Below are 11,862 nucleotides of genomic sequence, written 5' to 3'. Positions count from 1 at the left end.
GACATTTCCTATAAGAACATGGTATTTATTTATTTCACCTGATCATTTTTGAATCGATGACTCCATCCAACAACATCAACACCCAGAGCTTCAACACCAACAAAGCAGCAGGCCACGCTTGACCGTTATGTGATGTCGTCACTCGTTGTGTTAACACAGATTTTTTTGTTAACACAAACATGCAACCTTCAACTAGTGACGGATTACAGGAACCACTAACAGGAAGGTCTAGTCCAGCTGGCCTTGTTAGAGCTTAAATATATGGAGAACCTTCACAGACATATGTTGTGTTGTGATGAAGAGGTAGTACTCAGATGTGGACACAAGGGGGAGACAAGGACAGGGAATAAACTTTATCAAAATGTACTAAATTTGGAACGAAAAGCCCTGCACGGTAAACAGGGTCATAAAAACTCAGAAGTACACAGAGGAAACTCAACAGACAACTTGATAAGGGACAAAGAGAAAGATGGGACTACGTACACCGATCAGGAATAACATTATGACCACTTTCCTAATATTGTGTTGGTCTAACTTGAGCCTCCAAAACAGTTGTGACTCATCAGAGAATGGACATGGGTCTTCTTAGGGTGTCCTGTGATGTCTGGCAACAGGATGTTGTTAGTGGGTGCAATTAGCCTAACGAGCATGTCTTTGGAGGTGGGAGGAAACCCATGCAGACACAGGGAGAACATGCAAACCAAACCTAGAACTGGACCTGAACCCAGACCTTCTCGCTGGGAGGCATCAGTGCTGACCACCGAGCCGCTATGCTGCCCCATGAAGAATAATATTAGTATGATAATAAAATATACAGTGAGAAACAAATGACATCAAGTGAAATCAATACTAGTGTCTCTTTAAAATGTGCCTGATGTTTTCAACTGACTGGAAATTGCTACACAACTACAGAACCAAACAACCAGGAAAAGACTGAATGAGCTGCAGTCACACCCTCATATATAGAAAGAGACAGACTGACTGTAATAAGTCCTGCACTACACAGATTGTTCACTAGAGGTCTCTTCTTCCTCAAAGTCATCATGAAGAAGGAAGTGATAGTTGTGGTGTGAAGCTGCTTGTAGACACACTCACTCTAACCAATAGTTCATTCTGTCTTCAGTCTGTAAGAAGACTGCTGATGATTTTAACGTCCATTCATTCATGTTTAGGACATTTGATAAAGTCTCACAGTAACAGCTGTAGCTTTAATAAGTTCATGAGAAGAATCAACTTCCTGATCAGACGCTGGAGTCGACAACAGTCATGTTCTTGGTAGAAGCTGGATGTTTGATTATGACTTTGATTCTGAACATCTCAGGTATGAACCATTTTTTTTCTCCTTATGTTACTTGAAATATGTAACTTTAATATTTCTTGGTGGAGTTTAGGTGTAAACGTTTATATAGTTAAAGCAGCAGATTCTCTGATGTTATGAGGTCTTGAAGTCATGTTAACGTTGTAAATGTGTCCAGATGTTTGATGATGAAATCTTCTGTTAAAGGAGTTCAGGGGAAACCAACCAGCATCTGTGCCTTAAAGGGTTCATCAGTGACTCTGTCCTGCTCAGGTCAACGTCACACTGCAAACAAGAGATGGTACATTGTCTACATGAGTGGTTCAAAGTATGTTCCTACTGAGATCTCTACAGATGGGAATCAAGGAAAGTACAGCGTGTCAGAAGAGAGTAACTTCACTCTGACAATCAATGATCTAAAAGAAGATGATATAAACTATTACTGCTGCACAGAAACTAACAAACTAGACAACTGCAGCCAAAACACAATTTACCTCCATGTTTCAGGTACAGTGTTTATCACTAATGTATTACAGACTGATCACTTTAAGAGTAATGTAATGCATTAATGTTATTTATATTAACTACCATCTCAGACCTGCAGGTAAAGGTGATTCCTGCCACAGAGGGACAGACAGTGACGCTGATGTGTAGCACCAGTTGTCCTCGGACTGAAAACCTTGCAGCCTACATCTGGTACAAGAACAGAGAGTTTCTCTATGAGGACTGGTCTCCCTGGTACCAAGAGCTGGTCAGCAGTGAGGAAGCAGTCACATACTCCTGTGCTGTCAAAGGCTACGAGGATCTCAGAGCCCCTGAAGTCTCAGTGGGTGAGTCACAACAGTTACAAACTCTATTTCTACTCTTCAGACTCTTCCTCAAAACACGTGTTCACCAGTTCACTGATGATACGTGTTTGGTTTTGTTCAGATTCAGTCACTCCGACCTGCTTCAGTGTGACCTACGCTAAAGGGAGAATGTGTTCTTATCAGCAGACGTCAGTAGATGAGTCCTGCTCCATCACATATCCCAGAGGTGAAGTTTCCTCATTTACACTCCTCCTACCACCACCCCTCTGATCTCTGTCAAGTCATACGTTCACTGGAGAACGTTATTTGTTATGACTGAAATAAAGTCCTATAATCTAACCATATCAGAACACTAATAATAACATATCTGATTGTCTCCAAACAGAAATCCAGGTCCAAAGGATTCCTCCAGACAAACCAGGTTATATCAGACTGACCTGTAACACCAGCTGTCTTCATACTGACACTCTGACTTCATTTATGTGGTTTAAGAACAGACAAGTAGTCAGAGACAAGGAGAAACAACAGGTTTTAGTTACCAACACTTACAAAGGAAGTTTGTCTTGTGCTGTGAAAGGTCTTGAGTATCTGCGCTCTGCTGACGTCTGTGAGTATGAACCAACTTATGATTTAAGTATCTTTTTAAATGTTTTTAGTCACTGGAGAAGGTCCTGGTTTCAAACATTTCTATCTACCAGGAAGTTGACATCTTGCACCAGGGAATTTTGATTTAAAGATAATTCAAACTGAGTTTAATAGTTACTTAAAGTGAATCTGTCTCTTGTCTTCCATCAATATTTCAGGCACAGAGGAGAAGAAATGTTTGAGAGTGAATTATATCAGCAGAAGTATCTGTGCTCTGAAAGGATCCTCTGTGAACATTTCCAGTGAATACTCTCATCCTGACAACCAGCAGTCAGAGTCTAAACTTTGGTATAAAGTAAAGAGAAATACTGAAGAGGAAGAACAACAGCTGACTGGAGAGACACGTGATGTGAAGTTTCATGACAACATGAAGAACCAACACATCCTCACCTTAAACAACCTGAAGAAGAAGGACTCAGCAGAATACATCTTCACAATCAAAACAAACTATGAAGAAGTGTCTGGTTCTCCTGGAGTTTCTCTGGTTGTCACAGGTAATTAGAATCTGTTACTCATGTCCTACCAGCAATCAATACATGTCCTCATATATAGAATGTCTCTTTTACATTTATTACCCTATCTGTCTGTCTTTCAGATCTGAAAGTGAAGATAAGTCCCTCTCCAGTGGTGACAGAGGGTCAGAGAGTCTCACTGACCTGCAGGACCAGCTGTCCTCTACCTGCTAACACAAACTACATTTGGTACTTCAACAATCGACCTCTGAACCTGATACACGACCAAAGCAAACACCTGCTTCTAGACCCAGTCAGCAGTCAGGATGCAGGAAACTACTCCTGTGCTGTCACAACCAACAGAGACATCAACTCAGCTCTAAAGACTCTCACTGTCCAAACTAAACAAACATCTAAAATGAACCCAGCAGCAGCTGCAGGAGTTTGTGCAGCTCTCCTTGTTTTACTTGCTCTCACCGTCTTCTTGTGGATCAGGTGAACATCACAGTGTTTGATTTCAGACAAATGTAATTCATACTTTGATCCGAAATCACTCAGTCATCAACATATTTGTTCACTTTACTCTTTTATATCAGAAGGAAGAGGCGATCCAGTCAGTCTTCAAGAACTGAAACACCAGACAACACACAGCAGGTACACAACAGGACTCACACTGTAGACATTATTTTGTAAAATCAGTCAAATATGGAGAAATGAAAAAAATGAACAGGAAATGCTGTTTTATTACAGGTCTTGTTAACTAGTCGTTGAAGTCAGGTTGAAATCTATGTCTGTGTCAGTGCTGAACGTCATGACTGATCAATATTAATCTAAAGTCACTGAAAGTTGTATCAAATGAGATCTTGGTGTGTTTTAAATGCTCAGATAAGAGGACCAGCCCAACCTCTGAATGCAGTATCATGTAACGTCATGTTATTTCTGTTGTCTTCTCAGCTCAACACTGATCACATGTATGAGAACGTCTCAGCTCAGTCAGCAAAGCAGGATGATGATCAGTACGACAGACTCCACTTCCCTGAGAACCACACAGCTGACCTCTACTCCACCATCGAGATACGCCCTTCACACTGAAACCACTTTGTTGTCATTCTACTTTGTGACAAAGTTCACTTATTGAAATAACGTTGTATCATAGCATGTATTGTAAAAATGTTTTAGCTATTTCACTTGTGTGGTTCTTTGTACGTGTTGTGGTGAATTAAACATTATAGTTGTCAAGTCTGCTGACTTCTGTTCAGTGACGTTTTTTTTCTTTGCCTCAAAATAACCACAACAGCTTCACATCTCTCTGTTCTCACTGTGACTTTATCGTGAGAATCTAGTGAAATACACTCCTGCTACACGTTGTATGAAACCACTATGTAGAAAATAGGAAATAATGATAGTATGATGATAAAATATACAGTGAGAAACAAATGACATCAAGTGAAATCAATACTAGTGTCTCTTTAAAATGTGCCTGATGTTTTCAACTGACTGGAAATTGCTACACAACTACAGAACCAAACAACCAGGAAAAGACTGAATGAGCTGCAGTCACACCCTCACATATAGAAAGAGACAGACTGACTGTAATAAGTCCTGCACTACACAGATTGTTCACTAGAGGTCTCTTCTTCCTCAAAGTCATCATGAAGAAGGAAGTGATAGTTGTGGTGTGAAGCTGCTTGTAGACACATTCACTCTAACCAGTAGTTCATTCTGTCTTCAGTCTGTAAGAAGACTGCTGATGATTTTAACCTCCATTCATTCATGTTTAGGACTTTTCATAAAGTCTCACAGTAACAGTTGTAGCTTTAATAAGTTCATTAGAAGAATCAACTTCCTGATCAGACGCTGGAGTCGACAACAGTCATGTTCTTAGTAGAAGCTGGATGTTTGATTATGACTTTGATTCTGAACATCTCAGGTATGAACGATTGTTTTTTCTCCTTGTATTACTTGAAATATGTAACTTTAATATTTCTTGCTGGAGTTTAGGTGTAAACGTTTATATAGTTAAAGCAGCAGATTCTCTGATGTTATGAGGTCTTGAAGTCATGTTAACATTGTAAATGTGTCCAGATGTTTGATGATGAAATCTTCTGTTAAAGGAGTTCAGGGGAAACCAACCAGCATCTGTGCCTTAAAGGGTTCATCAGTGACTCTGTCCTGCTCAGGTCAACGTCACACTGCAAACAAGAGATGGTCCATTGTCTACATTAGTGGTTCAATGTATGTTCCTACTGAGATCTCTAAGGATGGGAATCAAGGAAAGTACAGCGTGTCAGAAGAGAGTAACTTCACTCTGACAATCAATGATCTAAAAGAAGATGATATAAACTATTACTGCTGCACAGAAACTAACAAACTAGACAACTGCAGCCAAAACATAATTCACCTCCATGTTACAGGTACAGTGTTTATCACTAATGTATTACAGACTGATCACTTTAAGAGTAATGTGATGCATTAATGTTATTTATATTAACTACCATCTCAGACCTGCAGGTAAAGGTGATTCCTGCCACAGAGGGACAGACAGTGACACTGATGTGTAGCACCAGTTGTCCTCTGACTGAAAACCTTGCAGCCTACATCTGGTACAAGAACAGAGAGTTTCTCTATGAGGACTGGTCTCCCTGGTACCAAGAGCTGGTCAGCAGTGAGGAAGCAGTCACATACTCCTGTGCTGTCAAAGGCTACGAGGATCTCAGAGCCCCTGAAGTCTCAGTGGGTGAGTCACAACAGTTACAAACTCTATTTCTACTCTTCAGACTCTTCCTCAAAACACGTGTTCACCAGTTCACTGATGATACGTGTTTGGTTTTGTTCAGATTCAGTCACTCCGACCTGCTTCAGTGTGACCTACGCTAAAGGGAGAATGTGTTCTTATCAGCAGACGTCAGTAGATGAGTCCTGCTCCATCACATATCCCAGAGGTGAAGTTTCCTCATTTACACTCCTCCCACCACCACCCCTCTGATCTCTGTCAAGTCATACGTTCACTGGAGAAAATTAATTATTTGTTATGACTGAAATCTGATCATGTTATTAAATTATATATTTAACACTACAGAGATGAACTGATGAAAAATATTTTGATTGTCTCCAAACAGAAATCCACGTACAAAGGATTCCTACAGACGTAGCAGGTTATATCAGACTGACCTGTAACACCAGCTGCCTTCATACTGACACTCTGACTTCATTTATGTGGTTTAAGAACAGAAAAGTAGACAGAGACAAGGAGAAACAACAGATTTCAGTTCTCAAAACTGCAACAGAAAGTTTGTCTTGTGCTGTAAAAGGTCTTGAGGATCTGCGCTCTGCTGACGTCTGTGAGTATGAACCAACTTATGATTTAAGTATCTTTTTAAATGTTTTTAGTCACTGGAGAAGCTCCTGGTTTCAAACATTTCTATCAACTAGGAAGTTGACATCTTGCCCCAGGGATGAATTTTGATTTAAAGATTATTCAAAGTGAGTTTAATAGTTACTTAAAGTGAATCTGTCTCTTGTCTTCCATCAATATTTCAGGTGTAGAGGAGAAGAAATGTCTGAGAGTGAATTATATCAGCAGAAGTATCTGTGCTCTGAAAGGATCCTCTGTGAACATTTCCAGTGAATACTCTCATCCTGACAACCAGCAGTCAGAGTCTAAACTTTGGTATAAAGTAAAGAGAAATACTGAAGAGGCAGATCAACAGCTGACTGGAGAGACACGTGATGTGAAGTTTCATGACAACATGAAGAACCAACACATCCTCACATTAAACAACCTGAAGAAGAAGGACTCAGCAGAATACATCTTCACAATCAAAACAAACTCTGAACAAGTGTCTGGTTCTCCTGGAGTTTCTCTGGTTGTCACAGGTAATTAGAATCTGTTACTCATGTCCTACCAGCAATCAATACATGTCCTCATATATAGAATGTCTCTTTTATATTTATTACCCTATCTGTCTGTCTTTCAGATCTGAAAGTGAAGATACGTCCCTCTCCAGTGGTGACAGAGGTTCAGAGAGTCTCACTGACCTGCAGGACCAGCTGTCCTCTACCTGCTAACACAAACTACATTTGGTACTTCAACAATCGACCTCTGAACCTGACACACAACCAAAGCAAACACCTGCTTCTAGACCCAGTCAGCAGTCAGGATGCAGGAAACTACTCCTGTGCTGTCAGAACCAACAGAGACATCAACTCAGCTCTAAAGACTCTCACTGTCCAAACTAAACAAACATCTAAACTGAACCCAGCAGCAGCTGCAGGAGTTTCTACAGTTCTCCTGATTTTAATATCTCTCACCGTCTTCTTGTGGATTAGGTGAACATCACAGTGCTCTTTCTGAGATTAGCGACCCACAAGATAATTCACACACTAACCAAGTTTTTATATTCACTCACCAGAAAAAAAAGAACTTCCGGTCGATCTCCCGTGAATGAAACCTCGGACAACTTGGAGCAGGTAAAGACAAAATGAATAACTCTGCTTCATTTGAGTCATAATGATGTTATATCATACCAGTCAGAAGAGCAGCTTCTGTCTGGTTTGACCCTGGCAGCTCTTTGTATGTTACATAAACATGTTGTCCCAGGTCCTGGAGGTGGATCCCATATTCGGCCAGTAATTCAATCATTTTTGCCAAACATTAGATAGTCCAATTTATTCTGCTCACCAATGTTAAGACAAGTACTTTGACTTTATAACAGCATGTGAGAGCTGCCATAATATTTTGTGTTTTCAGTACAGAATTAGTTTATTTTAATAAGCATATTATCTCACATACATATACAATAGTAGCTTCAACCACTGTGTATCTGCTATGTCATGCTAACACTCCCAACCAAGAGCTCTATGGTTGTAATTACTTTACTAGAGTAAAACAATACACACAACTCAAAACAACGTAGGTGGGTAAAGTAGGTAACGTTTACAATGGTGTCAATGAGCTGTATAATTTTAATTCAGTTCAATTGCCATATATACATATATATAAAACAGATATAAAACAGGTTTAATTGTGGTATAACATTAAAGCCTTAACAAACCAAGACGACATTTGACTATTTACCAGCGTCGGGACGACTGTGAGGGACTGTGTGTTTTGCCACTAGTCAGACCTCAGCCTTTTTGTGGTATCTGGTGGGAGGCCGAGGGAAATGTCTACGGCTAAAAATATTACAAGTAACCTGAAAAAAAGTTGGTTGCTGAAAAATATATTTTTTTTTAATTCAGTTCAGTTGCCACTTAGCTTAGCAATGAGTGGAGAAACATTCATATATAGTGCTGGGACTCGATTAAAAAAATAATCTAATTAGAGTCTTAATTAGTTAATTAATCGAAATTAATCGCATTTTTAATCACATGTAAATATTTGACCTGAGAACAGTGACAAGCATTTTTGTTACATGGATTTTGGTATCTACCATTGAGTAATGACTGAATACATGAGCTTAAGCAACAAAACATTGTTCACTTTTTTTCCAAGATGATACTTAACCAAGACCAACAGACTAGGGATGCAAATCACAGTAGCATAAACATATATTGAACTCAGCTTGATGTAAACATTAATAAAACTCAGTAACCAATCACACAGGCTCCATTAGTCTGAAGACAGAGAGCTGTGAGGCTGAAGTCCTCTGACAGTGAAATGCACCGTGAGACAGTGACAGGTTTGTATCTATGTCTGACCACATGTCAACTGTTCAGCTGCAGCAGAGGAAACTCCGCCACCGCAACGAGCGCTTTCTTTTTCTTTCTTTCTTTCTTTTCTTTTTTTTTCAATCTTTTTACTTTTTTTTTTCTTCTTTAAATGAAGCTCCGGTAGCCAGCTCCAATAAAAGAAAAAGAAAAAGAAAGGAAAAAACCACCAAAAGTGCTTGAAATATTGGTCAATATTTTCTTGTAGACTACCATAAAAAGCGATGAAGCCAGAGCATAGAAGACAAACAGCAACAAACCACAGCTTCATGTACTACAACTACTCACATCTGGCTACAAAGAGGCCATTTAATATCACGTAGTCAGCTACAGGCCTATAAAGCTTCTCTGGTGTTTAGACACTGACGGTCATGTGAAGACACAACACATCTTTCTCTAAATGGATTTGTTTAAAATCAGCATTGAAAAGTATTTACAAAAAATACCAAACTGATCCCAGACCAGATGAGAGTTTGTTCACCTGCCAACAACTGCCCAACGAAACCCCTCAGTCGGGTGTGAAACACTTTAATCTTGCAACACTGGTTGAATCAATGTTGGACAGAGACGATCAAAGAAATCACTCTGATTGGCTGCTCAGCTTAGAACCAGAACATGAGAAAAGAAACAAAAGAGACAAAAGTAAAGATCATAGATAAACAGATCATACAGATCAGCGTGATTCAGGAGACGTGAGGTAACATCATCGTTGACCTTTGTTGATGATGGTTCTCAGATGTCTCAGATTGGTGTGTTCATATCGTAAGAATAACACCATAACAGCAGCTTCATGTATAATCTTAGGTAAAACACTACGTCTCATATCAGCGTTAATGGCTCTGCTGCTCCACAGATCTATTGTTGTTGAGTAAAACTTCTACAGATGCAGCACAGTCTTTCCTTTGTGGCTATTCTACCTCAGCAAAATATCTGCAGCTCGATGGTTTAAACTTGTTTTCATCATATTTACTTGAGAAGATTATTTCATTTTCTTCCATCAGTGTCTTGTAATACGGGGTGAGGCCACTTAATGTTGCAACTCATTTAGTAATTTAGTTGTGATTTTGAAGCATCACAATCTCATAGACACATTTCTGTATGTTTTTGTTTTCAGGTGCTGTCACAGGTTTATTGTGCTGCTACGTTAGTTTTAATAAACTTTACACATCTCAGTGGTGTGTTCCACGTGAAACATTACTGAACCAAATCAGTCGAGTAACATAACTGCTTCTGTTTGGTGTCATTTCTTCATTTTCAGCTGCCATTTGTGCAGCTTGTTGTGTACCGGTTAAAAGGAAACATCACTAAAGACAGCTGGTTACTGTGTGGGTGACAACGAAAAAATATTTGCTCTTTTTCTTTTAGTTCAAAAGCAAAAACTTCAGTGTGTCGCTCAGCGTTACTTCAAAAACTCAACTAAACAGTTAATTCAATTTCTCTCGTGTTTCATCAGATCAACTGTGGTGATGACGACTCCTCAGCTCAACCAGCAGAGCAGGAACTTCTCTACCACACAATCCACTTCTCAGAGGACAACACAGATCCTATCTACTCCCTCACAAACCCACCTCAGTCCCAAGACCAAGAGATGGTCCCCTACGCTGCTGTCAAATTTAGGTCTAATTCAACCTCTGAGTGAGTATATCCTGCTTTTCCAAAACAACCTGGGTTATAGATTGGCTACTGAAAAGGTTTCCTTGTGTTCTGACTGTAGACAAACTTTAACTTTAACTTGTTTAAATATTCTGTTCTTTACTTTCAGGCTCAATGACCAAACAGAAGATACCTAGAGTCTGTACAAGACAGCAAAGGACAACTTAAAGAGACAGAATACAATAACAAATGTAGAGAGAAAGACAGAGAGACAGTCAGTCAGACAGATAGAATAATTGTAATTCCTGCAGTCTGAGCCTTTGCTTTACGTACTTCAGTTCAGACGTCCACCACGTTTCAGGAATTGAAACCATGAACGTTTTTGCTCACATGACCGTGTGTGACTCTCTCAGGCTTTTTATTATTCTCACAGTCAGATGCTGAGCAACAAATATCTCACTGTGAGTAACAGATGCCACAAAGAAACTGATTTTTATTTTTGTTTTGTTTTTTTCAAAGCGCAAAGGTAAAACTCTGTTCCATATCTCAGTCCAAAGACTAACCAGATGCAGCAAGTGTAACAAGGCCTTGTTTGCTACAGTGCTACATACATCACACAGTGTATAGGCTACAAGAAAACTGTACTGTACACTGTAGCTATTAAAGTACGTACAAAACATGGCAACAGGAAAGTTCACATTTAAGAAAATACCACTGGACTTCTTGTCATATAGACCCCCTCACAGTTTGTAAACAGTGTGATGTTTTTTGAGGGGCGGGGCTTAGCTGGAGGCGAAAGATCTCAAACCTGTGAACTAATGGCACTCCTTCATCTGGCATTTACTTTGCTTCTTTCTCCTTTTTGTGATGTTCCAAGAGCAGCTAATGTTAGCAACAGTAATTAGCTCCCAGGCGGACACGTTGCCATGGAGACGCCGTGTATCCATGGCGACGTTAAAAATAAAGCTACTGCATGACATAATTGTTGGATATTTGTGTATTTGTATATTATCGTCTTGTTTTACAATTCATCTAAGTGTAACTCAACACAATAAATATGAACCAACAACCTTAATACTTGTGACATGTTTTTAATTTTCTTAATTAAATAAGAATCCTATTAGCTAACCCCAAAAGGACAAATCAGTCATGGATACATCAGAGATTAATATTAATATATTTTATTACCATACTAGTATACACTTCAGCAATTAATATAAAACAAAAATAAACAATGGAAAATACTTTGCTGCCTCCTGTTCATGTTGTGAAAGTAGCAGCAATTAATTCCTAATTCTCCTTTGTCCTTCACATAAATGATCGTTCAAGTCTCGTTTTCATGCCAGTTTTAATAATA

General features: G+C 39.3%; 2 protein-coding genes across 2 annotated transcripts; both read left to right on the top strand.

Annotated features, from left to right (window-relative positions):
• Window positions 1–681: 681 nt before the first annotated feature.
• Window positions 682–4,395, top strand: LOC125003848 (B-cell receptor CD22-like). The gene is made up of 9 exons (XM_047578077.1): window positions 682–1,321; window positions 1,505–1,804; window positions 1,894–2,127; window positions 2,228–2,332; window positions 2,492–2,713; window positions 2,910–3,245; window positions 3,347–3,698; window positions 3,800–3,857; window positions 4,158–4,395. The coding sequence occupies exons 1-9, from the start codon at window positions 1,267–1,269 to the stop codon at window positions 4,293–4,295; spliced, it is 1,800 nt and encodes a 599-aa protein (XP_047434033.1). The 5' UTR covers window positions 682–1,266; the 3' UTR covers window positions 4,296–4,395.
• A 1,016-nt stretch (window positions 4,396–5,411) lies between these two features.
• LOC125003851 lies at window positions 5,412–11,541 on the top strand. The gene is made up of 9 exons (XM_047578081.1): window positions 5,412–5,617; window positions 5,707–5,940; window positions 6,041–6,145; window positions 6,323–6,544; window positions 6,744–7,079; window positions 7,181–7,532; window positions 7,616–7,673; window positions 10,366–10,547; window positions 10,675–11,541. Exons 1-9 carry the CDS (start codon window positions 5,437–5,439, stop codon window positions 10,700–10,702), a joined length of 1,698 nt encoding a protein of 565 aa, XP_047434037.1. The 5' UTR covers window positions 5,412–5,436; the 3' UTR covers window positions 10,703–11,541.
• Window positions 11,542–11,862: the final 321 nt, after the last annotated feature.

The sequence above is a fragment of the Mugil cephalus genome, chromosome 2 (genome assembly GCF_022458985.1).
Source record: "Mugil cephalus isolate CIBA_MC_2020 chromosome 2, CIBA_Mcephalus_1.1, whole genome shotgun sequence".
NCBI classification, from domain to species: Eukaryota; Metazoa; Chordata; class Actinopteri; order Mugiliformes; family Mugilidae; genus Mugil; species Mugil cephalus.
This window is presented reverse-complemented; position numbering and strand designations above follow the sequence as displayed.

What these genes read in the sequence shown, in the direction of transcription:
- LOC125003851 (XM_047578081.1), top strand. Translation starts at nt 5,437, where the DNA reads ATGTATGTTCCTACTGAGATCTCTAAGGATGGGAATCAAGGAAAGTAC. An exon ending in AATTCACCTCCATGTTACAG is followed by an intron (nt 5,618 to 5,706) that starts GTACAGTGTTTA and finishes CTACCATCTCAG; the next exon opens with ACCTGCAGGTAAAGGTGATT. An exon ending in CTCCATCACATATCCCAGAG is followed by an intron (nt 6,146 to 6,322) that starts GTGAAGTTTCCT and finishes GTCTCCAAACAG; the next exon opens with AAATCCACGTACAAAGGATT.
- LOC125003848 (XM_047578077.1), top strand. Translation starts at nt 1,267, where the DNA reads ATGTTCTTGGTAGAAGCTGGATGTTTGATTATGACTTTGATTCTGAAC. An exon ending in TTTGATTCTGAACATCTCAG is followed by an intron (nt 1,322 to 1,504) that starts GTATGAACCATT and finishes CTTCTGTTAAAG; the next exon opens with GAGTTCAGGGGAAACCAACC. An exon ending in AATTTACCTCCATGTTTCAG is followed by an intron (nt 1,805 to 1,893) that starts GTACAGTGTTTA and finishes CTACCATCTCAG; the next exon opens with ACCTGCAGGTAAAGGTGATT.